General features: G+C 37.6%; 2 protein-coding genes across 2 annotated transcripts in view; one reads left to right on the top strand and one right to left on the bottom strand.

Annotated features, from left to right (window-relative positions):
* LOC145993305 (tRNA dimethylallyltransferase) overlaps positions 1 to 7,172 on the top strand; it is a 302,681-nt gene extending 295,509 nt beyond the window's left edge. Inside the window, exons 6-7 of the mRNA XM_083129429.1 lie at positions 1,945 to 2,155; positions 6,645 to 7,172. Of these exons, the coding sequence (XP_082985555.1) occupies positions 1,945 to 2,155; positions 6,645 to 7,010 (577 nt within the window). The 3' untranslated portion in view covers positions 7,011 to 7,172. The remainder of the gene's footprint in view (positions 1 to 1,944; positions 2,156 to 6,644) is intronic.
* Positions 7,173 to 15,090: 7,918 nt separating this feature from the next.
* The window catches only part of LOC145993289 (F-box only protein 32), a 249,841-nt gene continuing 237,943 nt past the window's right edge, over positions 15,091 to 26,988 (bottom strand). The window contains exon 9 of the mRNA XM_083129427.1: positions 15,091 to 16,802. Coding sequence (XP_082985553.1) covers positions 16,598 to 16,802 — 205 coding nt within the window. The 3' untranslated portion in view covers positions 15,091 to 16,597. The remainder of the gene's footprint in view (positions 16,803 to 26,988) is intronic.

Below are 26,988 nucleotides of genomic sequence, written 5' to 3'. Positions count from 1 at the left end.
TGCTCTGAAACTTGGTTTAAGGGCTATGGAAACCAAAGGGTTTTAGGAGTGATGAGGAACAAAAACTCATGGACAGTACACATCACAAGCCCCACATAGGATTATGCTGGCTCGAGTCCAGACGCCACAGCCTCGTTAGTCTGAAAAACACAGTTCAGGGTGTACTACATGGAGGAGAGGTTGACATTTGTATGCCTTCTGAAATGTTACCCTTTACACCCCTAATGCCATGTGGAGCACTGTAGAATGCTTGGAGATTTATTTACAAACTCGTGAGAATTGCATTTTCAAGTCAATAATTAGCTGAATAAGAATCGGAGAGCTTTAAAATAATATTTTTCATTAAGATTCTGGTGTCCGAATCGTTCGTTATTTATAGTAAATGTAGAAGCAGTGAGGGTGGAAAAGTTGAAACACACACACACATTTTTCCTCTGTGAAAATATTCAATAAGTATACTAAGTAATTTTCCACCTCCGGCCACTTAGTGTTCAGTCACCCCTCCATATTTTGATAGCCACACGTTTAGAATTTTTCTACATATATATACACGGAATTACCTTATTTCTATCTTTAAAAATATAAATATTTGTGTAATTATGAACAAAATACAATATAATAACACGGTTTAACATAAAGGTTACTTTGAAACATAATATTCATGTTACAACACTGAAAAACTGTTCACTAAGGGACCACATTTGCCACATACCATTTTCAGAACTAATATTTTAATGAGTACCTAATGTCACAATCAGGAGAATGATTTTTTTATAAAAAATTGTCTCCCAAACTCTGAGAATAAATGTTGAAAGAAATGTGAGGTTAATACTTTGAAAATATGTAAGGAGAGAGTTCCTTAAACACGCATTCTTAAATTAATTTTTACTGTGTTGCAGCCACAGTAAAGTGTTGTTGGTAAAATAACAGCATACAAATTTTGGTACAGAGAAAGTCTAATAGATGTACTAATATGAAATATTGTTAATGGGATACACTTGCTGTTCATAGCATGCAATGCAAAGCACTCTTGTATTTTCTATCACACTCTCCTTGCATTATTTTACTTGCTACTGTTGACTATTCATCCAATATACTTTCTATTACTACTGATGTTCTCAATTCTTACTGTGTTTCTATAGTATAATAAATGAGTCACCATTTTTCGGTTTGAAAGTCATGCCTTTGTTTCTCCTCCATATGTATCCTATGATGAATGGTATCCATATTATAATGAAGCACATTTATTTAATTTTTAATGATTATGGTTGTTACATCGAATAAAAATTGCATTGAAGAATATAAAACTATAACATTCCATACGATCTATATTTAATCCCTTCCAAACCCCTCTCTTAATTTTTTGTGTGGTGACATATTAATATGGATGCTAAAATAGCATTTCTTAATCTTAATGTAGTAATTTTAATGCAGTTAACATCTGGGGAACTTTATTTGCTGTTTTTTTTTTTCAGCGAAGAGGGAAAGTAGAATTTTAGAAAGACATGTTTGTCGTTTTAAGCTGAAGATATTTCACACATTTTTAATTATTTTTTATACTGATTGTATGGAAACTTTGCACAGGTTTCTTCTTTATCACGTATAATTTATAACATGAGTTAATGTATTCAACCACATATAAACTGGAGTAATTTAATAACATAATTTATCATGATGTAGAAAACAAATTTAAAGAATGAACTCCCGTGTTTTAATTACTTTAATAACTAATCATGTTGAAGTGATATTGTTAGTATAATATACAGGAAAATACAAAAGCTATTGGAGTACACTCATTGCTATAACTATTACATGGTATTATTTTCTTATTCAATAAAAAATAGTAACCTTGTTTGAATACTAGTGTTCTGATCACAAGTTCAACATGCTGATTTTTTTTCATTATTATATTGGGCTAATTTGAAACATTATTTTTCTTTTCAGTGGCCCTGATTACACAAAGGGCATATTCCAGTCAATCGGATTTAAGGAGTTTCACAACTACTTGCTGTTGACTGAGGAAAATCAGAAGTCAGAGCCTGGACAGAAGACACTGTCGGAAGGTATAGAAGCGCTGAAGCTTGTCACAAGAAGATACGCGAGGAGGCAAATCCGATGGATTCAGAACCGTTTCCTTCGGGCTCCAGACAGACAGGTTTGTCTCATTATTGTGTTTTGTGTATGTTAATTAAGAGGAAAAAATAGGAAATTAGATTTAGTTGATTTCTATATTGTATTGCTATGAATATTTTACCAATACTCAATGTAGAATTTTAAAAATGCTAGGTGGGGACATTCCACGAACTGCTCCTGATGCAGATTGGGATATTATGCAGGGTGTTTTGTTACCTTGAATCGTACCAATATGAGATAAGGAACCCCTTTCCGGAAATGTATCATTATAAAGTTATAGAAATAGTTAGGGCTGCCTATGACAGTGGAAATATGTGGCTTGTAAATTTAATACAGACATTACTCCAGCTACAGCATTCTAGGACGAAAATGTTACAGTAGGTGTTCAAAATGGCAGCACTCTGCGTCGATGCAGGGGATTAGAACGACTCCAGGGATGTTAGAGCAGATGCGGCAGAGCTTCATACAATGCTGTCATGCCTGCATCCATGATGGGGGCTGCCATTTTGGACAACTACTGTAAAGTTTTCGTCATAGAGTGCTACGATACACTGTAGTAATGTTCGTATTACATCTACAAGCCACACCCTTCAGCTGTCTTATTCCACTGTTGTAGGCTGGCTTACAACTTTTTAATGATGCTTTTCCGGACTGGGTTTCCTTATCTCATGTTGGTACTTGGGCGAGTCTCCGCCCACTCTGTCAGTTTGATTCAAGGTTGCAAAAACACCCTGTATAGCTGTCAGTTTGATTCAAGGTCACAAAACACCCTGTATAGAGTCAAACATTGGTAAGCACAGGGAGATTCAGAAACCAGAGAGGGTATACTCTCTCACCCCCTTCAGATACCACCAATGATAAATTGTCACTAAAGTTAGAAACTCATGGAAACAACTTCGTCAATGATATTGATCATGAATTCATGATACCAAGCTAGCTAGATATTTGAAAACCTTACATTTAATCAGACGGCGTTTGTAAAATGTAAAATTAGATGCATTACATTAAAAACAAGTTAATTTTGAAATTGTCAAATTGTAAGATCTGGAAGAACCATTTTCATTTTTTTTTCTTTCTTCAAAAACCACACTGCAAGGAAATTAAATTGTCATTAAGTTCCATGCTTGCTTCATATTCACGTGTTTTTGAGGAATAAATGTCCACAGAAGCAGCTCTTAAAGTGGAAATTGATATTCATATTTACTATGTGCGAATTACTCACAAGATTAACTTTATAAATTACAATTTTACTTATTTTTTGCGAGTATGATAAGTTTTCTTCAATTACGACTTTTCGAGAGAACTTCTCTCTTCTTCAGGTTTCGGTGTTATAAGCAATTCATAAAGTCATAGCTTCGTCAAAATATTTCTTCCATAGTCAACAGGATCAAGGTATGTAATAACAAAGCAGGTTTGAACAAGGAAATTAATTGGATAATAAGAATAGGCAAGAAGAATGGGTATAAAGAAATGAGAAATGAGAAAATAACTTAGTAAGGCAAGATCCACATGTAGGAAAGACTCAGAAAAGAATAATTTGGAAAATGACACCGAAAAAGAGACAGATAATGGAAAGGAGAAGAAAGAAAATTTTAGATTTATAGGTATCCCTTATTTTCGTGGGTTATCAGAAAAAATGGGAAAAAAATTGTAAAAGAATATGGAATTAAATGCGGAATGAGGGCCCCTAAAACTCTAGAAAAACATTAAACGAAATATAAAAATGGAGGAGATGAAGAAAAGAAGGAAGATGGAGATTTGACGGGAGTGAATGGAATAACATGCGAATGTATAACCTTGGTGACAATGATGTTCGACCAGAAAGGAATACGTGATTAAATGCACAGAGGCATAGGCGGTGGAATGGGTAACCTGCAGAAGTGACGCATGTGTGTAAGAGGAGGCGTGTGAGCAGGCAAGAATCGTGATCCCAGCATGTTGCACCCAAGGTCACGTAAAGAACGAAAACGGGGAACTATACGCGTGACATTGAACTTCGACCAGGCACCAGACCCATACGGAAAATTCCAGATAGTGGCGCATTCGACGGAAGCATGACGTCACGGACACGATAAGGGAGTCCGCCGTATATAAGCGCGTGCTGTGCACCGAGGAACCGCAGTGCATCATCACCATGGCCAGGGGCAAACCTATTGATAACACCGTGAGGAGAAGAGTGGTGGAGTTGCAACGGGATGGACTCGGTGAACGGGAAATAGGGCGCCAACTGAACTTACCCAAGTCAACCGTCCACTGCGCCAACTGAACTTACCCAAGTCAACTGTCCACTGCATCATCAAACACCACCAAAATACGGGTACTACAGAGCCAGGTAAGGCCCCCGGTCGAAAACGCCTGCTGAGCGGATATTTAGGCGCTATATCCAGACCAACAATCATGTTTCTGTGGCCGAATTACGACTGTGGACTCGAGAACGCTTTCACATTGAAGTGTCAACCAGAACCATTTGCCGTTACCTACAGCGATGTGGTTACCGAGTGTACAAGGCGAAACATAAACCCTTCCTTTCCATGTTGAACAAAGGCAATCGACTACGGTGGGTACGAATGTACCAGGGATGGACATTTCGGCAGTGGAACAGGGTTTTGTGGACGGACGAATCCATTTTCAATGTTGTGTACGGGAAAATACGGAAAACAGTCATTTGTCGGAAGGAGGAACAGAATGAAGCAAAATGTTATGCACGTCGGGTACAGAAACCTGCGTCAGTGATGGTATGGGGATGCATGACGGCATCTGGGGTTGGCCCACTACACGTCTGTGAGGGCATTGTGAATGCACACGCCTATACACGCATACTGGTATACTTCCCACAGTGCGAAGGCACCTGTTCCACAGGCGGCGTCTCATCTTTCAACACGACAATGCCAGGCCTCATACAGCGCGGCTGACAAGAGAATGGTTGATTCGCCATTACGTGCGAACTCTGCCATGGCCACCATCGAGTCCCGACCTCTCGCCCATTGAGAATGTGTGGCATGTTCTTAAGCGATGTGTGCAACAGAGGGGACCCACGACAGTGGCTGCTCTTATCGCCTGCCTGCAGGAGGAATGGCACCGCGTCGATGTGGAATACCTTGAACGACTCGTCCGCAGCATGCCCCGACGCATTGCCACAGTTATTCGCCGACGGGGCGGCGTCACACCATGGTAAACAGGATCCCTTCTAACAGTGGTCGAACTTCAATGTCACGTGTAGATGGAGGAAAATGTTTTATTTTGTGTGGACACCATACATTGCTGTGTTGCAGCGGAAATTTATGTTTTCCTTTGTTCCATGTAGCCTGCTGAATAAAATATGTTCAGCATATGCATGTGTTCTCCTTCTTTCACAACGCACTCCTATATTTGTGACTGGTCGAACTTCATTGTCACTAAGGTTGTAATAGAGAGTACATCGGCCAAACGGGGAGAAATATGAACATAAGATGGGGGGAACATGATAAAGACATACGAGAATAGGTTCCCAAAACGGGTTTGTCAGAACATATCTTTGAAGAAGGTAAAGGTAAAGTACTCTCCTGTGCTTAGCACCATGCCATGAAGGCGTGTGGGGGTAACACCCCACACTTTCTTGATCCGGTCGTGAGTGGGGGTGATGTGATCAGCCTTTAACTCCCAGGGTTTCCCCCAGGTTCCCATGTCATTCGACGCTAGAAGGCCATGTAATCGTGGAGCGTAGAGTTTTAAGGGAGGAGAGTAAATTTAGGAAGAAGGAACGTTTATGAAGAATCATATATTTGTAAAGAAAGAGAGAGAACAAATTAAATAGGGACGATGGGAATATACATGAAGTTTGGACAGGAATGTTTAAAAAATGGGATAAGAGAGAATATAAGAGCCTTGGATTCTACGTCACCCCAGAAGTTTTGCAGGAGGCTTCGAAAGGGGAAGATTTTGAACTGGATATGACATAATCAGGAGGGGAGGGTGGAAAATGATGAACAGAAGACAGCCGGTTCGACTGCTTCCACATTCGCAAGGGAAACTCGTTGCAGACAACTTGACTGTGAAATAGTGAATGGTTTTTAGAATTTTAAAGGCTTTTACTGTTTTGAAAAATTTATACAGGAGGACAAATAAGTTTGTATAATAGGTTTTAACTTAGGTGAACGATGGCTTTAAAGCACGTAAATTATCAGTGTGTAAACAATCTTCCTATACTTTTTCCCCGCTCACATTTCACCTAACCCTTGATCCTGTTGACTATGGAAGAAATATTTTGCCGAAGCTAAGACTTTATGAATCGCTTATAACACCGAAACCTGAAGAGAGAAGTTATCTCTCGAAACGTCGTAATTGAAGACAACATATCTTACTCGCAAAAAAATGTAAGTAAAATTGTAATTTATATTGGAAATTGATAGTTTCATCAACGCTTCGGTGTCTCAGGAAATGTTTTGAATAAACTTTGATAGCTGGGGGATACACCCCTGACTTTGAGCGCTGCATGGTAGACGTGAGGATGTTAATGTTAATTTCTGTTGCAGGTGCCCCTCGTGTATGCACTCGATTCAACAGATCCAAGCAAATGGGAGGAAGTGGTTCACCGACCAGCTGTGGAGATAGTTGAAGCTTTACTGCGTGGTGAAGAACCATTGCAGAAACCATTGCCTGTTGTGGTTGGGGAGACGAACGAACAGATAAGTTACCATTGTGCAGTTTGTGATAGGGTTTTTGTAGGAACATTGCAGTGGAAAATACACATGGATTCCAAGAAACATAAGAAAGTGATCCTCAAAAAGGAGAGGAAATTGAAGACTACTGCAAAGCATGAAGTTTGCAAAGCTGAAAAGGACTGTGATCAAACAACCAGTGAGAGTGAAATAAGCCAACAAACTGAAATTAGTACATAAGATTTGTACAGAAAAGTCAATGTAGAGTGCCATCAACTCATATGTGAATCTCTGCACATGTGCATATATTCTTTTTATGGTATTACTTACTTCCCCACATGAGAGACTCATATGTGTCCCAAATATGCCATTGTTAAAATAAAATACATGTAAAATGATTCATTTTATGTTGCTTCACTGCTCTCAATGTTAAGGAATCTGTAATTTACACAGAAGATAACCTACTGCACATGTTGTCTGCATATTTACAAAGTTAAACAAAGCCAGTGCTACATGTAAAAAAAAATTAATGTAAAGTGCTCCCCTGTGCTTGGCACCATGCCATGAAGGCATATAGGGGGTGTGGGGGTAACGCCCCACACTTTCTTGATCGGGTCGTGAGTGGGGGTGATGTGATCAGCATCATGCCCCTGACCGCCTTTACCCCCCAGGTACTCATGTCATTCGATGCTGGGTGGGAACTGGGGCCGCTTCCAACGCTAGAAAAGTTCTCGGATTTGAACCGGGACCTTTAGCATGGTAGTCAGACGCGTTACCGTCTGAGCCACCACGGCCACACATGTAGCAGTGCAAATTTCTGCAATGTATATTTGGAAATGTAAATGATGAATAAAATTTTATCTAGGACATTTGAGTGTCCATCTAGTACTTTACAAACTTTTGTTTGATCTTCAGTTCTTTTAATGAAGAAAATGAACAAACATCAGCAATTTAGATCTTCAGTTCTTTTAATGAAGAAAATGAACAAACATCAGCAATTTAGATAATTCAACTTTCATTCATATGCATTGTAGCTTATTACAAGACGACTTCAGATAAACTTCTTTCTAACGGCCACCATAACAAAGCATTTTATTAGTAGGTCCAGAAATCAAGAAATATGCTTGTGACTTACTAAGTATAAAGGTGTTTGCTGAAATGCAATGTGCAATGCTTTTCCTCTAGGTGAATGAAGTTATTTTTTAAGGAGTCATTCTTCCACGTTGGGCAGTAAACTCAGGATCACAGTGATTGCGATGGAATCCCAAGCTACATTCTTTAAATTTTACTAATGCTCAAAGTTTTATGCTACACATTGATGTAGCAAAATATTGGAACCTGAAAAATGCTTAGGCTCTATGCAGGTAAGAATATGAATTTTTAATTTCATTGTGCTTTTACCTCATTACTTAATTACTTACTGTCTTAATTTAATGGATTGTGTATATGCCAAAATGTATTTACATGTTGTTATTTATAAAAAAAAGGTTAAAAAAAAGGTAAAGTGCTCCCCTGTGCATAGCACCACGCCATGAAGGCGTATAGGGGGTGTGGGGGTAACGCCCCACACTTTCTTAATCCGGTCGTGAGTGGGAATGATGTGATCAGCATCACGCCCCTGACCGCCTTTACCCCCCAGGGTTTCCCCCAGTTACCCATGTTATTCAATGCTGGGTGGGCGCTGGGGCCGCTATTTATACCTGCATATATTTTATTCATTATTATGATGGGTGCACTGTACTGATTTATACTTTTTGTTTGCTACAAATAACAGATGATAATCACTGAAGAAACGATAGGCATCATAAGGCCTCCCCGATGGCGCAATGGTAGCGTCGTCACCTTGTAATCAAAGGGTCCCGGGTTCGATACACGGTGGAGGTACATAGTGGTTCGGACCCCACTTTAAACTGTAGGTCTAGTTCCGATTAGCTTTACTGTGCATGAAGTGGACTTAAAAAAAACATCAACTCAACGAAAGGCATCATCTGCAGTCAGTAGTTTGAACTCTGCATCATGTATGTGGTGACCCTCCAGAGCTTGCACCGCGCTATGCAGAGAAAGCAGCCAGGTTAATGGGCCAGAGGATTGCTCTTTTTAACGTCATCTCCCCATACAAGCAGGGAAACAACCATTGCCATCGCTCTATGTGTAGCAAAAATAAATACAGTGCACCCCTCATATGTTTTATGTTTCAAGAACAAATGTTAACTTGGAAGATATGTGGTCAAAATATTGCCAAAATAATAACAGAAGCATGCACGTACATTTATTACTATTAGTGTTATTTAGTGAGAAATGACTCAATGATGCCGAGATTCTTTATTTAGTTATTGCTGTATGGGCATGTCTATACTAAAAGATTGTGGCTATCAGAGATAAGTTTTTTACTTATAAAATGTACTGCTTGAATGGAATGAAATGTGAATAAATTTTATATATTTGTGTTTAAGTCATCACGAAATGCGTATGTACATATAAATTTATTAAAACAAAAACTTTGATTTTCAGGCATTCGATAAGTTATAACTTAACCAAAAAATCCACTGCTGTGTTCCAGTGGAAGGAAGACAATGCCTGGGCGTGCAAGTAAATCAGTATGTACTGTTGGTGTGGAATAAACATAGGTAAGCAATAGTTAATACTGATTTCATCTAAACAAATACATAAAGTAATGCATATTACAGAGAGGTTGAGCTGGAGTTGTATAAATACGCTGCAAATTTGCTAATACATGTAGAATAACAATGAAAAATAGGGTTTTTTGCTATCTCATATTTTCCAACGCTGAGCAGCCAGCTAGTAACCACATCTACCCTCTTGTGGAATAAGACACACCCCATTGCCAGGTATCCTGGACAGGGTTGAAAATTTGTCATAATTATTACTGTATGTTGTTTGTGTGGATTTTATCACACAAACTATCTTTCATAAAAATTCTGTGCAGCAGTACCTAGTCATATCATAAATACTGGCACAACTTTGGAGGCTGGCTGGACATCTTCAGGGCAAGTGCAGCACCTGCCCATGGGGAAGTGTAAGACCTGAGTCATTCTGTGTTGAGCTGCAGACTGGAGAAGGTGATTGTTATACAGATCAGGATGGAATAGGGTGAGAATTAAAATCAAATGGGTGTCATTGCACTACATAAGGTAGGGGAAGAAGCAGGTAAGATTTTCAAACTTCTCCAGTAGCTTCAAATTTCAAAGATGTTCGTGTATTGCACTATCCTCCGATAAACTGGAACTGTGAACGACCGGCCCAGGGCAGGGCTGGCTCGAACAGTACGGACTCCAGAGGTTGTGAAAGCACTGGCGGTGTCTGTGCAACGAAATCCTGTCAGGAGACAGTCAGTCCTGCCTCAGGACCATAAGATGTCGAAAATGTCCATGTCTCGTGTGTTACTTTGTGACCTAGGACTGCAAGCTCACAAATGACGTACAGGTCATATCCTCGCTGATGCGTTAAAGCGGCAGAGGTTGATCAAAGCAAAGCACCTACCAATGCGGTACGCAACAAATGGGCACAGACGAATCCTCTTCACCGATGAGAAACTGTTCGATGTTGAGGCATTCAATGCCCAATACGACAGGGTATATGCGAGGAGTTCACGAGAAGCTGCCGACAAGCTCCGAGTGACCAGAGGGGCCATCATTCAGCGTCAGTTATGGTGTGGTGGGGGGTGGGGGGTGAGCTACGAGGGCACTACTGAGCTGCGTTTCTGTGAGCAAGGGATTGAAACATAGGCCAAGGTGTACCAAGAGATGGTCCTTGAGGGGTCTCACGAACACCCTTTTGCAGTTAGGCCTGGAGGTTCCAGCAGGATTCGGCACCAGCCCATAAGGCTAAGATGACCCAGGAGTGGCTCCAGACGATTGTATCCACTTCTGATTGGTCCTCTGGTAGCCCCGATCTTAACTGGACTACAAATTGAGGGCTGTTCTTCAGGAAATGGCATGCAAGAAAAGACACCCCAACATCACCACTTTGAAGCGCTCTCTCGTGAGGCAGTGACGGACGTCCCTGTAGATGATGCAATTAATGTGTGGCCACAAAGACTGAAAGACTGCGTGTGTGCTAAAGGTGGTCATTTTGAGTAGCTATAGGTGTTTTGTGTTCCTCACATATCCATGTACCACATTGTCTATGACTATTACACTATCCCTAACAATCTTGTGTCAATTTCCTGCAAACCTTGCGACAGTATTTATGATATGACTAGGTAAATACAGTGAAAACTCAGTTTTACGTTTTTCTGCATTATATATTCAATCTTCATGGTCCCAATATAGCAACATGTTTTTCACTGATTTTACATGTACCCACATTTTAAGTTTTTTGCACCCAGAAAAACTTACAACCGAGGTTCCACTGTATTTTTCAAAATGTAATGGAGAGTGGTCCAATGTCTCTCCAAGTCTCTTCTTTACTTGCCAGTGGCACGACGTTTTTCAAAAGTGTTGTTACCGGCTTTCAGTACGACAATTTTGTATGTCTGTCAGACGTTATCTCCTTCCGCCCACCAGATTACATCGATCTAGATTTTTGTTATTTCAGTTTTTCTTTAAACCCCCGAGTGATTTATGCACATACCTCTAGATAGAACTACCAATCAAGAGACATCGCGAATAGTGGTCGAACCCTATTGTTAATTTTTCATTACTTTTTTTTTCTAAATTTATTAACCAGATTTTTAAAACCACAAAATGGGACATTTGTCATATTTTGCTGAAGAAGAAACCGGGACGATAAAATGTACACATTTTAATATAATATAATGCTCCATGGCAATTAAATATTAACAATGTTGCCAAGTGTTTGCAATGTATCTAATTTCTCCATAATGTACCCCAGAAGGCTGTTTGAAAAACTAAAATACTTCTGAGGCACCCTTTATATACAATAAATAAGAATTGTTCTGGTAAACTAGGTCAAATATTCAGGATATGCCACTACTGTTATTCCCACATTAGGCATTATTAAGATCAGATCAACCTTTGCTAAACTATCCCCACGTAGTGTACATTTAATGCAACTTTCAACTCTGTTCATAAAACTTTGTGAAAAATGATTCACAAAGAAATGTGCTAATGAACATGAAATAGTCGTTTTTCAAACTGTAACAAATTTCAACATGGAAGCATCTATTGTGACTGACAAAGTGCTGGCAAGTAACTCAAAGTTACAGAGTTGCACTTTCATTAACTTCACGAGACCCACAGCATGTGCATATTTCCATGTGTCAGCATTTAATTGATTTGTTTTTCTTTCACTTTTTGGATAATTGCGAAGACGAGGATGAGTGATGATACGATGAATTTCATGGACAGTTACAACACCCATGCCTAGACTGGGATTTAAACCCAGGACCCCTGGCGTTAGCACATGGTGCTAACCACTCCACCAGGTTGGCATGCCTGCATTTAACATGTCATATCTGCAAGCGAATGTTGCTCTACTTCCTGACCTTCATGATGGTGTAGTGCAGTCAGTGGTTTTCAACCTTTCTTAGTCTGGGACTCACGTTGAAGGATATTTCATTTCATGGAACCCATAAGCATGGGTGCCGGCAGAATTACTTATAGGGGTGTGCACCAACATTAAAATCATATTTTTGTTAACATCAAGTACTTCAAGAAACCTTCGTTTTTACGCGTTCGTAAATAAATTACACATAATTCATTCTAGAAAAGTAAGTATGTAATGTAAAAGTCTAATTTGCTATAGTCTAACATCTAACTAAACACACATGCTGAAATTGAACCCCCCCCCTTTTTTTTTCCACCGAACTAATGTGAGGGTTGGGGGCTGCTTTTTCCGCATAAGCTGGGGTATGTTGGGTTCAATAGTGGTTAACTTAAGTCGTAAATCTGAGTGAGCGTCAACTCTATTTCTGTACCTGCTTTTCACTTGAATCCGAGGTGATAATCCCTTTCACACAAATATGAGGTGCAGAACGGCATGAGCAACTCTAATGCCTCATCCGAATGATGGTCGGAAATATCAAGTGACACATTAAATTGGCATGCATGTGACACACAGAATTAAGAACTCATTGATGTGACCGAAACTAAAATGACAGATATCCTATTCCCTTGAGTTACACTAGAGATGCCAGTAAAAAGCAATGGTAGAGCACAAAAACAGTTTAGACTGTGTACAACACGGGTTGAATTTAAATTGTTAACACAATATATCTTAGTAATAGGTTTTTAAGACACAGTAAATAGGTTTTCGAGCCAGACTTTGCAACCCACCAAATGCCCCCTCGGGACCCATCAGTGGGTCGCACTCCATAGGTTGAGAAGTGATGATGTAGTGGTAATGTTGTCACCTTGTAATGAAGAGGTCCTGGGATCTATCCCCCAGTGGAAACACATCGTACAGTGATTCGGATTCCACGTTGAACTTTAGGTCCAGTCCCGATTGACCTATCTGAGCATAAAACAAACATTGACTTTCGATATTCTTCCTTCCGTGCATACAGTGCCTAGTGTTGTTTATAGTCAAGCTTTCGATCTTTAATAGTGCAAAGCTACCACTTGTGCTATAATTTGTATTGTATATGAATACTTACAGTCTGTTTTATATATTACTTACGTGAAATTTAGAAGATTTCGCACTTCCGCATTGCACAATTTAATGGTTAAATCCTATTAATTTCGAAGATCCACTGTCTACATTCACAAAAGGGTAATTTAATAAACCGTGTTTGCCGCAACCATCATAATAGTTTTATATATATTTCTGGTGCATAATATGTAGTGGTGTGCTGTGACATTTTGCCCCGAGTACGTGGCAGTTTTAACATGATACATTCTGTGAGGGCTTTCTAACCTTTAAAAAATAATCAGTGACAAATATAATCCTAAAGTTCTCTTTGAATAATTTCGTATTTGGAAAACCACATTTTCAGTCCATTTTTTCTTCATTGCAGATAAGGTACAAATGGTGCAATTTCTTTCCTTCATGGTGCATAAAGAGTCGAAAGAGATTGAGATCTGTCCAGCCTGTCAGATGGAAGCTGGGATTTTACATTGGTGTTTGTAGAGGTATTATTTTTTTATTTACTCTAGGACTATGTTAAACAATAAAACTGCACAAAATGCATGAACGACTTGAAGAAAGGTCGAAAAAAATAATGCCAGATGAGAAATGCCAACGTGCAGCCTTGAATGATGGAAATGTTAAGGCTCGGCTGGAACTTTGGCCGATGTGGAGCAAGCTCTTTAGGAATATTCCTCTCCTTTCAAAAAACCACTATGATATTCCAAAATCTAAAAAATTATACATGCTTAGAATTCGTTCTAGAGAATTCACGTGAAATCTTCCATGTGGTTTGCTTTTGTTGTTTTGTAAATATTATCAATAGTTTAATAGACTTATGTATTCATGAAGGTATTGAAAATATGTGGGCAACAGTGAAAGCAAAGCACACGATTCGTGTGAATGCTCTAGGAAGGAATTCTAAGCATGTGTAATTTTTCAGATTTTTGGAATATCATAGCGGTTTTTCAAAAGGAGAGGAAAATTGAAAATTAGCTGTCCAGGCAGGCCTTAAGTTAAAGAGGAAGAGGTGTTCGTTCTCCGTAAGAAATACAAGGGAGTGTAAACTTATTTTTAATAGCCTTTATCTAGCTTAATCGACACAAAAATCTACTTGAATCTGACACATTAGGAGAAATGCCTAATGTAGAATATTTTGACAGAAGTGAAATAAAGGTACAACTCTTGCTTCACAATTCAAACATTTGCAACTGATTGCCAGTTTAATTGTAGTTGGAGTCTCAAAAAGCAAAATATTGATGTTGACCCAGAAACCTGAGGATTATTGGAGGAGGAGGGGGGACTACTTGAAAGCAACAGCAGTGGATTCTGGTCTGGAAAACATAATGGCAATTTCACATGGAAAAACTTCCAATTCATGCAAGTTTTCAAACTGAAGTCCATGCATGTTGTTGGCACTAATGGGAATTTCTATAAGATGAACTTAAAAGATCGCCAATAGTTACACTTAGGATAGGGAGCACCCAAAGTTGGATGAAGGTATAACTCATCACATTGCTAAACATTGTGTCGAGTGAAACTTTTATTTTGAAGAAAGTATCTCGATTAAATTTGAAATTGTGTATTGTGTGCATTTTATTGTTTCCTGTGAGAAATCATGTGTTGTGATGTAATGGTGTTTCGTGAATCCCTCCCTGGATCTGCTATTGTTTCTTACAATATGGAGAATTGCAGGGGACTATGTTATTTCACTTAACATTCTTGGGAAACAGGAATATTATACCTGAATAATAATGCACTTCAAAATCTAAACATTACAGCTTTTATTCAGTTCATTTATTATCTTTGTTTACATACAACAGCAGTTGCCAAAAGATGAGGCAAATTATCTTCACTTTATGCCACAATTCTAGTAACATATTCAGTATGTTGATAATAGAGCTTATGTTGGTTAGTTATGAAAACAAGCAGCCAACACACAATTTTATAAATTACTTAGTTACCCAAAAAATAATTGCTTTTTAAATATTTTCTAAATATAGATTTCTGGAATCAAGACAAGATACATATGTACCCTGTTTCATTTATTTTTCTTACATTCATAATGTATTCAGAAAAAATGTTGAATTTATTTATGAACTGAGTCAATATATATCAAAATATTACATCAGAAGTTGTAGCATCCACAACGTGCTGCACATCACAGAAAAAAAGGTCACATTGACATCATATGTTAAACATTCACGTACAAGTATACATTCATAAGAACTTTCCATGGACATAATATACTACAGTGAATAAAAATATACAAAAAAGCAAATGCATAAAGTTGACAAGTAAAATCTTGTTCATGTGTTTATCCAGATGCAAATCGGCACCAATGCAAAAATGAAAGACAGTGGTCATAAAATAACTAAATCTACAAAATAATAGTAATAAAAAAAACAACCACAACCAACTAAAAACCTCTAATAGGATCTATTTATCAGGCAAGTGTCTTTGGACTGCAACTCGCTACCTAGCAGTTGATCATAAGTGCATATTCCAAAATACATTCTCTTGAAAGAAAAAAAAAAGTGATGATGTGTATTGCATGGTCAATTGTAAAATGTTTACCCCCAGTTATTCCATTTCATAAGGGAGTATAAATAAGCTGCAGATATACATGTGTGAACATATATCTTTGTATCCTTACCATGTTCCTGTTTGGTGCACACCTGCTGTCAATACACGTGACTAATTTGTGTAGAGACCGAACAGACCTGCTCAGTAGAGGGTACAGAATGTCTTGCGCTTCTCCACAATAATTCCTCAATGCATTCTGGGAAGTTGCTTCAATAACATTACAGACTATTTGACTAGGACAAGAGCTCAACCATTTTATTTCTGATCTCGTGCATTTCATGTTTGAGTACTCTGTTCATTGGCTTTTAGAAAGCTAAACGAGTAAAATATGATTTTTTAATAATATATATATATATATTTTCTTTAATTCGTCAGTCTTGGTCAAATTCTATAGAATCACTTGCATCCCGTGATATCTCTTACAGAGTTGCAACTATATAGGATGTATGATGGTCAATCATAGTGATTATTTTCCCCATTGTTGCTCTTCCATTCCTCTGCATGTTTGGGAGAAACACTAACATTCAACAATCACCATCGTGATAGTTTTGAGGTCACATTACCAACATGGGTCAACGATAGAGCGGTAACTTGTACATTATTTTCAGGAACCGATCCATGGTGGTTTTGAAAATTTAGGAATAAAACCATAGTCACTAGGAATATTTCCCAGATAATGTGCCTCACTGACGATGTCACAGGGAGAAGAATTTGAGGAAGGCCTGAGGAGGGATTGGCACGTAGAGGGAGTTCCTGTCGACATTCTCCCGGTCGAGCTTCTCTTGGTACTCTGGATCCTGATCTGCAATGCAGGGGTGTCCAATTGACTTCCAGAAAAGGCATCGACAGTTGCGGCAGAGCTGGAGGATTTCTGCGTACTCTTCCCTCAGAGTAAATGATCTGCAAATAGAGATTCAAAGGTAAATATCCTGCATTACACGAAAAGTATTACAGTGGAACCTAAATTTCACATTTTCAGGGTCTAAATAAAGTGAAATATTATAAAATTTTCCTAGATGCATTTTAAGTAAAGGTCCCCTGAAAATTGTTGAGGTTCCATTAATTTTTTAATGCACTGAATAATTATATCAAATTCAGAGCTAATATGAATATTTATTATGGCTGAGGTAATACTGATTCCGATTTATCAGTCAGTACTGGCCGATACCAGTGGTATTGGCGTCAGAAAATATCAGTCACATTTTGTGTGCCAATAATGGCCAATACTTTTCCACTTATTTTGACTGTTTACAGTGTCTGCAAAAATGCCACACATATTAAAGTGGGTTTTGGAAATTTCATTGATTTTGTATGAATATTATAAGGGGGGAAAATATGGATTTGGTGATTACTTCACAGATATTTTTGTATTCTCGTGTATTTTTTACTCCCTCTGTTCCTTAATTATTGTCCGGTACACCTTTGGTGGTTGTCTCATAATAATTGCCCAATATTCAAACTGTGACATTGGAGTGTACAGAAGAAGAACATAAAACAAGGCAATAATTCATACAACTTTACTACTCAAGGATCAGTACAAATTGGGCTTTCCATCTGCCTCTTCGTCTGTCATTCCTGTACTACCATTTTGGCATACCGGACTATAATTATGGGACAGAGGGAGTAATATTTTAAAGCAAAACTACTAAATTGATGCAGAATACTTGCCCACTAACATTTTATTAATACTATTGTGAAGCATTGGCATCAGTGGGAATCTGTATGGGTACTGGTTGCAAGTAGGGATGGCCAAACGGATCAGGAAGATGAAAATTCTGAGGGAAAGTCTGAGAATAGCTTGTGTGTTTTTCAGAGCAAGTGAAGAAGCATGTAAGTTTATAGCTCTGTAGAAATTGCTAAATTGATCTATGTTCCTAATAGCCTCTTGAAAATATAACAGATTTTTTGCTGAATATAACACGTTTCTGAAGGAAAAGTGATTCACAAGTGCAGAATAGCTTGGAGTAATTATTTGTGTAAGGTATATTATTATAACAGAGAAATTTCTCAGTTACGATAACCAATATACTGGGTGGTCCATTTATAATGATAGTATGGAATATCGCATGCAGAATGCATCCAATCGAAAAATTGCACAGAATAAAAGTTTGATACTATTGAGGGGGTAAGTCAATGCCGCAAAAAATTTGTTGCCGCCACCCACCCCTTAGGGGGGGGTAAATGTGAAATTTCGAATGGAACACCCCCATTGGTTTTAAATATTTGGATTCCGTGTTGAAAAAGAAGAATTTTTTTGTATAAATAATAATATTAATTTGTTCCAACTCTTTGGTTTCAAGGAACAATTTCATATGAACAACAAAATTAAGAATGTTACTACAAATTAGTTATCATTTGAGGTACACAAATAAATGTTTAGAGGAGCAAATGTTCAAAATTATCAGGATGACCTGGGGTGTGTCTACAAAATCCTGTCTTCAAACAATTGTTTGAACAACGCCAGAAAACATGTGGCAACGAATTATTGATGCTTGTGCCTCTATCACTCCTGACATTTTGGGACGAACAGTGTGGAGCTTCAGACACAGTGTTTTGAAATGCATTGAAGAGAACGGTCATAATTTTGAACATTTGCTCCTTTAAACATTTATTTGTGTACCTCAAATGATAACTAATTTGTAGTAACATACTTAATTTTGTTGTTCATATGAAATTGTTCCTTGAAACCAAAGAGTTGGAACAAATTAATATTATTCATTGTTACACAAGAACATAAATTGCAAACAATTTTCGTTTTGCAGAATTCTTTGCACACATTCTTTGAATAAAATTTGCAATGTTCTCAATGGAAACCAAAACTATTATTACACAAAGGGAACAAAAAAAACTGAAACAACCAAATGTTTATAAATGTTCGAAGGTTGCAATTTTTTTACAAAATTTTTTCCAACAAAAAATTCTTCGTTTTCAACACGGAATCCAAATATGTAAAACAAATGGGGGTGTTCCATTTGAAATTTCACATTTACCCCCCCCCCCAACCCCCTAAGGGGTGGGTGGCATCAACAAAATTTTTGCGGCATTGACTTATCCCCTCAATAGTATCAAACTTTTATTCTGTGCAATTTATCGATTGGATGCATTCTGCATGCGATATTCCATACTATCATTATAAATGGACCACCCGGTATAATATACAAGTATATAATTATTATTATTTTTTTTTTGTTAAGTATGGTTGTTAACATTTCGCAATACTATTTGGATATGAGATTTGAACTAAAGGTTCTTCGTTATTCACATTATTACAAGTCAATGCCTATATATGTTGTTTTTTTATTAGTAGTGGGTCATTCCACATCAAATAAACGCAAAAACTAAGATTTTGACACCCACCATCTCCGATTTTGATTAAATTTGGTACACACCCTTCCTTTATGGTTGGATGAAACCCCCTGAATTATTTTCACTATCTCAAACGGTTTTCATTTTACAGCACTTTGAAATGTCATCAAATCAGTGTTGTCTGTCACTCTTGAGGCCCTCCACACAAGATACCCTTGTTTACATTTTATTTATTTTCTCCTTAACCAATCATCAGATCTCTTTGAAATTTTACACAAAGTTCAATGAAATAAGGAGGATTTCAGAAAAAAATACATCAGCATTCAAAAATTTTTACAAATGCCTATAAAAAGACTAATAATGGATTCATAGCCTAATTTTTGTGGTGGGAAAACTAGGTTACAAAAATCTGAATTTTCATCATGTGTGGTATGATGGAACCAAAAGATTTTGATGTTGAAAATCATTGCAAAGACATGCTCTTTCTCTACAAAAAATAAAAAAATGTTTTTTTTATTCCTTCTAACGAAAATTTTACGATTTTTGGAAATTGCCTAAAATTTCATGGTCAGTCCGTACCAAATGGTCCAGCACTGGTTGCTCGACCATTTTTAAAATTTTTCATTTGTTTTTCGCTGTAAACCTTGTACAAGGGTAGTTCAAAACAGGTATTATTTTTCTAAAACTAGACAGTTTGAAAATTGCGGCCATTTTTGTTTCATGACTTGCAACATTTTTGACCTATGCAGACAGTTGCGATAATTATGATAACTCAGCTAAGAAAAATTATAGAAATCTGGGGTAAGAAACATTGTTTTCAGTACATTTCAGGCTACATTTTATGTTCCGTACCTTTTTTCACCACATCTAATGCAAATGGCTGAAATTTAGGGTCAAAGCTGACTGATGTTCAATTTTGAAGGGAAATCAATGTATAGGATATATTTTTTTAGTAGGTAAGCAATTAAATATCAAAGCTACACTCTGTAAAAAAAAATTAGCATCACTTCATTATTTTTGGTCGTTAGCATTTCGCTCGTGAATTATTAGTTGTTTTATTGATTTAATTCGACTTGTCGATTTGTTTTCCTAACAATTATGTAAAACACTATATCTGTACAATATATTTTTATTATTTAAGTCATAGTTACGTACATAATGCAATTTACAGAACTAATAACAAAATTATTGCAAATATAGCTTGTGGAACGTTTTCGCACAAAGACAATTTTTACAAGTAAAAAGATTGATCAAAGGTTTTAAATGCATCATGATATGTCAATTTGTAATGATAGTAAGCAAATACATTGACTAGTACTTAGTGTGGCCACCCCTGACCTTCCTAAGTGCTTCCAACCTCCGAAGCATGCTATGAATGACATTTTGACAATATTCGACCTCAATTTCATTCCAAACATGTACAATTGCTGCCATAAGTTCCTCTTTTGACCTGTACGTCTAATTACCAAGTTTTTTGCACATCATAGCCCACAGGTTTTCTATAGGATTCATGTCTGGAGAGTTGGGCGGCCACCAAAGTCTTTCAATATTCATATCATGAAACAAGTTATTCACCACCTGAGCACGGTGACAGGTTGCATTATCGTCTTGAAAAATAAAGTAGTCCAAATATTGTCCAGAAAAATGATCTCCTGCAGTTTGTAGAACTTTCCGATTCAGGATTTCCAGATATTGATCAGCCATAACGGTCCCTGTGCAAATATGCATCCTGCCAATCCCTCTTGCAGAGAAACATGCCCAAATCATAACACTGCCACAAAACTTTTGAGTTTCTAAAATACAAGATTTTGCAAGTTCTTCTCCCTTCCGCATCCACAGTTTAACTGAGCTGTCATTCCCCAGCAATTTAAATCGTATCCCATCAGAAAATATCACATGTTCCCAATCTGTATCATTCCATGCGCCATAACGTGTGACAAACTCACGTCTAGCTTTTGCATGTGCGTCAGTTAGTCTGGGTTTTTTTACGTGGGACGTGTTTAGAAACAACCTGTTTCTTTAGTCGGGATACTACAGTAGCATGAATAAGATTAACTCCCACCTCATTTTGAAGTTTATGTGCAATTTGGCGTGAACTCATTCCTCTGTTCTTCAGTGCCATGTCCTTTATCATACGATCCAGTCGAGGTGATGTCTTTTTCTTTCTGCCACAGTGACTTCTCAGTGATGATTTTCCATGTTCTTGTTGCTTTTGCAGGCAGCGGCTAACTGTGGATTGATACATTTGAAGTTGTCGACAAATTTCTCTCTGAGAATGACCATCCATAGCAAAGCAAGAACCATTCCTTGCTTACGTGGTGAAATGTCACACTTTCTGCCCATTTTTTTCGAGAAAACACGATCAAATACACTTCACAAATAGGATAACGTATCCAAACTGTCAATAATGAACATGTAGTTTGCACTACTAACACAAGTTGCACTACTAACAATCGTTTTACAGATTCCTGACAATTGATTACAAAGCCTTGCAGCAGTAACTGATTGCAACACCCTCTAGCGGACACTCCAAACACTAAATCAACAAAAGAATAACACCCACTACGCAGTGATACCAGACCAATGATTCAATCAATTGATTTCAAGTTGTGCAGGAAAGATGCATGCATGCGAAACTCAAAATTGTCAACATCCGTAATAAGAATACAGTGATGCTATTTTTTTTTTACAGAGTGTATAATATTTTTTTGGAGGAAACATGTACATCGAAAGTTTCAACAGAAAGTATTTGACACACAGCCGTACACGCCTTTTCTTTGATAATAGCTACTAACTGGCTTTCTAGGTCATTCGTATGTTGCAATTAATTAATACGTACAATAATTGTAATTGCATGATAGTTAATTAAAAGTAAATAATTATAATTGTAACTAATAACGTAAATTTGTCTGTTTTTGCCAAACTTCCCCGTGTTGTAACTTTGTTATCATATGATATCAATCTCGAAAATTTTTACAGGTACCTCTTTATGCGGCAATAAATATCAAATTTTATTAGGTTTCCAACCAGATATTGGTTTGATTTCAGTTTTATGTCAACTTTATGCACGGAAGGCTAATCGAGACTGGACCTACAGTTTATTAAAGTGGGATCCGAACCAGTATGTGCCTCCTCTGGGTATCGAACCTGGAACCCCTTGGTTACAAAATGTCGACGTAACCACTATGCCATCGGGAAGACCTTTCAAACCAGACATATCTTTGGAGCAGAAATTTTGAGAAAAGTGAGCATTTTCAAAGAGCTTTAACTTAATGCGGAAACCAGTAACAGAGCTCAAATATTTTCTGCTGAAACTTTGGATGTACATGTTTCCTCTAAAAAAAATTACAGCTCTGATATTTCATTCCTTACATACTAAAAAAAAAAAAAAAAATCCTATACATTGATTTCCCTTCAAAATTGAATATCAGTCAGTTTTTACCCTAAATTTCAGCCATTTGCATTAGATGTGGTGAAAGAAGATACGGAACATAAAATGTAGCCTGAAATGTACTGAAAACAATGTTTCTTACCCCAGATTTCTATAATTTTTCTTAGCTGAGTTATCATAATTATCGCAACTGTCTGCATAGGCCAAAAATGTTGCAAGTCATGAAACAAAAATGGCCGCAATTTTCAAGCGAAGTCTAGTTTTAGAAAAATAACGCCTATTTTGAACTACCCTTGTACAGGGGTTACAGCGAAAAACAAATGAAAAATTTTAAAAATGGTCGAGCAACCAGTGCTGGACCATTTGGTACGGACTGACCATGAAATTTTAGGCAATTTCTAAAAATCATAAAATTTTCGTTAGAAGGAATAAAAAAAAAACATTCTTTTTTTATTTTTTGTAGAGAAAGAGCATGTCTTTGCAATGATTTTCAACATCAAAATCTTTTGGTTCCATCATACCCACATGATGAAAATTCAGATTTTTGTAACCTAGTTATCCCACCACAAAAATTAGGCTATGAATCCATTATTAGTCTTTTTATAGGCATTTGTAAAAATTTTTGAATGCTGATGTATTTTTTTCTGAAATCCTCCTTATTTCATTGAACTTTGTGTAAAATTTCAAAGAGATCTGATGATTGGTTAAGGAGAAAATAAATAAAATGTAAGCAAAGGTATCTTGTGTGGAGGGTCTCGAGTGACAGACAACACTGATTTGATGATATTTCAAAGTGCTGTAAAATGAAAACCGTTTGAGATAGAGTGAAAATAATTCAGGGGGTTTCATCCAACCGTAAAGGAAGGGTGTATACCAAATTTCATCAAAATCGGAGTTGGTGGGTAATATGACTTTAGGCCTATCAGTCTTTTGCCTGTGCTATCTAAAGTACTCGAGAAAATAGTGCATTCGCAGACCTTAAACTACGTTAACATGAATAATTTACTGCCCCCGCTGCAATCCGGATTTCGTGAGAAACACAGCACAGCCACTGCTCTTGCTAAAGTTGTGGATGATATTCTCTATGCCATTGATAAACAGCAAGTCACTATTTTAGTACTTCTGGATCTCAGTAAGGCTTTTGACAGGGTGCAGCATGATTTATTATTAGCCAAACTTAAATATTACAAGTTTTCTCCTTCAACATTAAACTGGTTTCAAACATATCTATTTAACAGACGTCAAAGGGTCGTATTACATAATTCACCATCTCACGTGTCTGAACCTATAACACTGAAAGCAGACGTGCCGCAAGGATCGATATTAGGCCCCCTCCTCTTCACCCTTTACACTGCAGATTTGGAGCAAGTCATAAAATTCTTCACTCCATATTTTTACGCAGACGATACCCAGTTATATTTCTCAGATCATTACACTTCGTTGGAACATAAGCTTCAGTCACTAAATTCTGACTTGAACATCGTCAGTAACTGGTGTGTATCTAACGGTCTTAAAATAAATCCAGAAAAATCCACTTTCATAATCATTGGTTCTAATTATTCAAGGTTGTTAATTAAAAATATGAAGATCGAGCTCAAAATGAACAATTTGCCCATTGTCAGGAATAACACTGCTAAAAATCTTGGTCTGATTTTTGACGAAATTTTTGATTGGACAGAACATGTAAAGACGCTATGTAGGAAAGCTTATGGAACACTTAGGAATCTGAATCGTTTACGTGACTTCCTCCCTGCAGAATGCAAGCTAAGACTCATCCAAGCATTAATCTACCCATTCTTCGACTATTGTGATAATGTTTATGGCCCTCAACTCTCGCAAAAACTCGGTAAAAAAATACAAATGGTGCAAAATGCGTGCTTCCGATACATTTTTCAAGCAAAAAGATCCGATCATATTCTTCCATTCTTGAATAATAATCAGGTTCTTACCATGGCAAACAGAAGGAAGTTGCACTATCTCTGTTTTATACGCTGCATACTGACAGAAGGTAAACTGCAGTACCTGTTTGAGAAGATGCATTCCCGTAGGGAAATCCATCAGTATGCTACCCGTAAGCGGAACAACTTTGATTTACCCAATCACTCTACCACGGCCTACAAATCATCTTTCTCCTTTTCGGCTCCCAAAGCATGGAATGCATTCCTGCAAATATCGCTACTGTAAACAACCAATTATATTTCAAAGGTAAAATAAAAGATCTGCTGTTAATGGAACAATGGAAGAGTCAGGGCACATACTGAAGGTATCAAGTCACTCACTATAAGGAATTGTATTATTATTACTATTGTCTTTTGTATTTCTAGTTACACTTTTTTTTTGTATGCAACTAATTCCTATGTATTTTTTTCTTTCTTCATTTTTTAATTTATTATTATTATTATTTTTATTTTTACGTTTAGCTTACTGCTCCATAAGTTTATATCATCTCATATGTATTCTCATATTGACAAGGGTTAGGTGGCAGAGCAGCCCTTGGCTGAACCTTGCCCGCTGAATAAAGAAAATTTATTATTATTATTATTATTATGACCTCGTTGAAAAGGCGTGGAATGACCCTGTCTATTATTGTGCTTTTTTCCCCTGCCTATTTCAGAAAGTTAGGTTTGTTATGGATGGTGTTATCCTTGATATCAATGCAAAGTTTTAATTCATCTCAATATCTGTATTCCTGTATCTGAAATATTAAAAACAGTTTTGGCTGTTAAAAGTTAGTTTCAAATGAATGGTCCCGCCAGTCAAACATCTATAAACTCCAGATGAGTGTGGTAATTTGGTTGCTGGGAGGGAGGGGTTGGTCTGAATGGATACTCCAAGAAATTGGATCAGCAGGTTAGCTAGTATCTTAGTGTTCAAGAAACAGGTCATTTTTTTCAGATACTGATTATGGTTATGAGATTACGAAAGATTATGGTACACCGGGCAACCCAGTGCCCTGTTACAAAAAAAATACCAGAAATGTGGATGCACAAACGTACCCATCAAAGGATTCAGCAACATCCAGGCACAACAATAATAATTATAATTAATTAAATTACAGTTTTCATTTACAATTGCTGCACCAGGTAATTTATCCCCTATGTTATTTTGCAAAAATAATCAGTTGTCTTTTGATATTCTTATAGATATAATTATGTTAACATGTTGGTGGCCGTGGTGGCTGTCGGTAACACGTCTGACTACCATGCTAAAGGTCCCGGGTTCGATCCCCGGCCGGTTCAAATCCGGGAACTTTTCTAACGGTGGAAGCGGCCCCGGCGCACACCCAGCGTCGAATAACATGGGTACCTGGGGGAAATCCTGGGGGGTAAAGGCAGTCAGGGGCGTGATGCTGATCACATCACCCCCACTCACGACCGGATCAAGAAAGTGTGGGGCGTTACCCCCACACCCCCTATACGCCTTCATGGCGTGGTGCTATGCACAGGGGAACACTTTACCTTTTTTTTAACATGTTGCATCCTAAGTGTATATCCATATGCAGATACCCATAGACAAATCAGAGCTGAGTATGGGGTGCATTTTTACTTCAAAAGGGTAGGTAAAATTATTTGGTAGGATAGTAACATAGTGTATATTGCTTTTCAGATGCTCTCTTTAAGCGGAAAAAAATTGCAAGTGGGAGAAGACTGTAGCTAACACGTGCATGAATGTTCAGGCATTATGAAACTGTGGACGAGAAGCGGAATATGAACTGGATTGAATGGCAGGGTGAGTGATGGCAAAGCATTCCAGTAGTTTTTTACATTAAGTTTGTCTGTTATTCATGTTTGGGGAATAGTGAAGCAACAGGTTCCCAACTGGGTGGTGGCAGGGGTCACTAAAGAGTAAGTCTTGCGGATAAAGTTAGTAATTTGCTTATGTGTACTGATTTGCTTTTTATGTCTCAGGATTTGCATTTGTTTCCTCTCTTGTTTTGGTCATTTTCCTGTAATCAGAGAAAAGGAACCTGGTCACAAACTATGTATCTAAGTCCCCATCTTAGGTAGACCATGAGGATTTGCTCCCCATCCCTAAGTTGAAATTCCTTTCTCGATACACTCAAATGTCAGTTACAACCATTGAAGCATAGTCCATGTGACAATTTGTTCACCCCTTGCCCTCTTCTTGATATTTGAACAGGTGCTTATTACAAAATCTTGTACACAGTTGCCTGGTAGTAATATTGTGGCCTTCTGTCACCTGCAGGGGCACTTGTGCATTTTGATTTTCTATGATATTCAAGAGAGGTCAGCTACATGCTGCTGCTGAAAGTGACTAAAGACTTGATTTTTCAAAGTCTGTCACAACCAGTGGTCGGAAGTAGCGCGCTACTTGTAGCGTCGCTACTGTAGCTAGCTACAAAATTTGTAGCAGTAGCTGTAGCGGCAC

Source organism: Lepisma saccharinum, chromosome 1 (assembly GCF_977018435.1).
Source record: "Lepisma saccharinum chromosome 1, izLepSacc3.1, whole genome shotgun sequence".
NCBI lineage: Eukaryota > Metazoa > Arthropoda > Insecta > Zygentoma > Lepismatidae > Lepisma > Lepisma saccharinum.
This window is presented reverse-complemented; position numbering and strand designations above follow the sequence as displayed.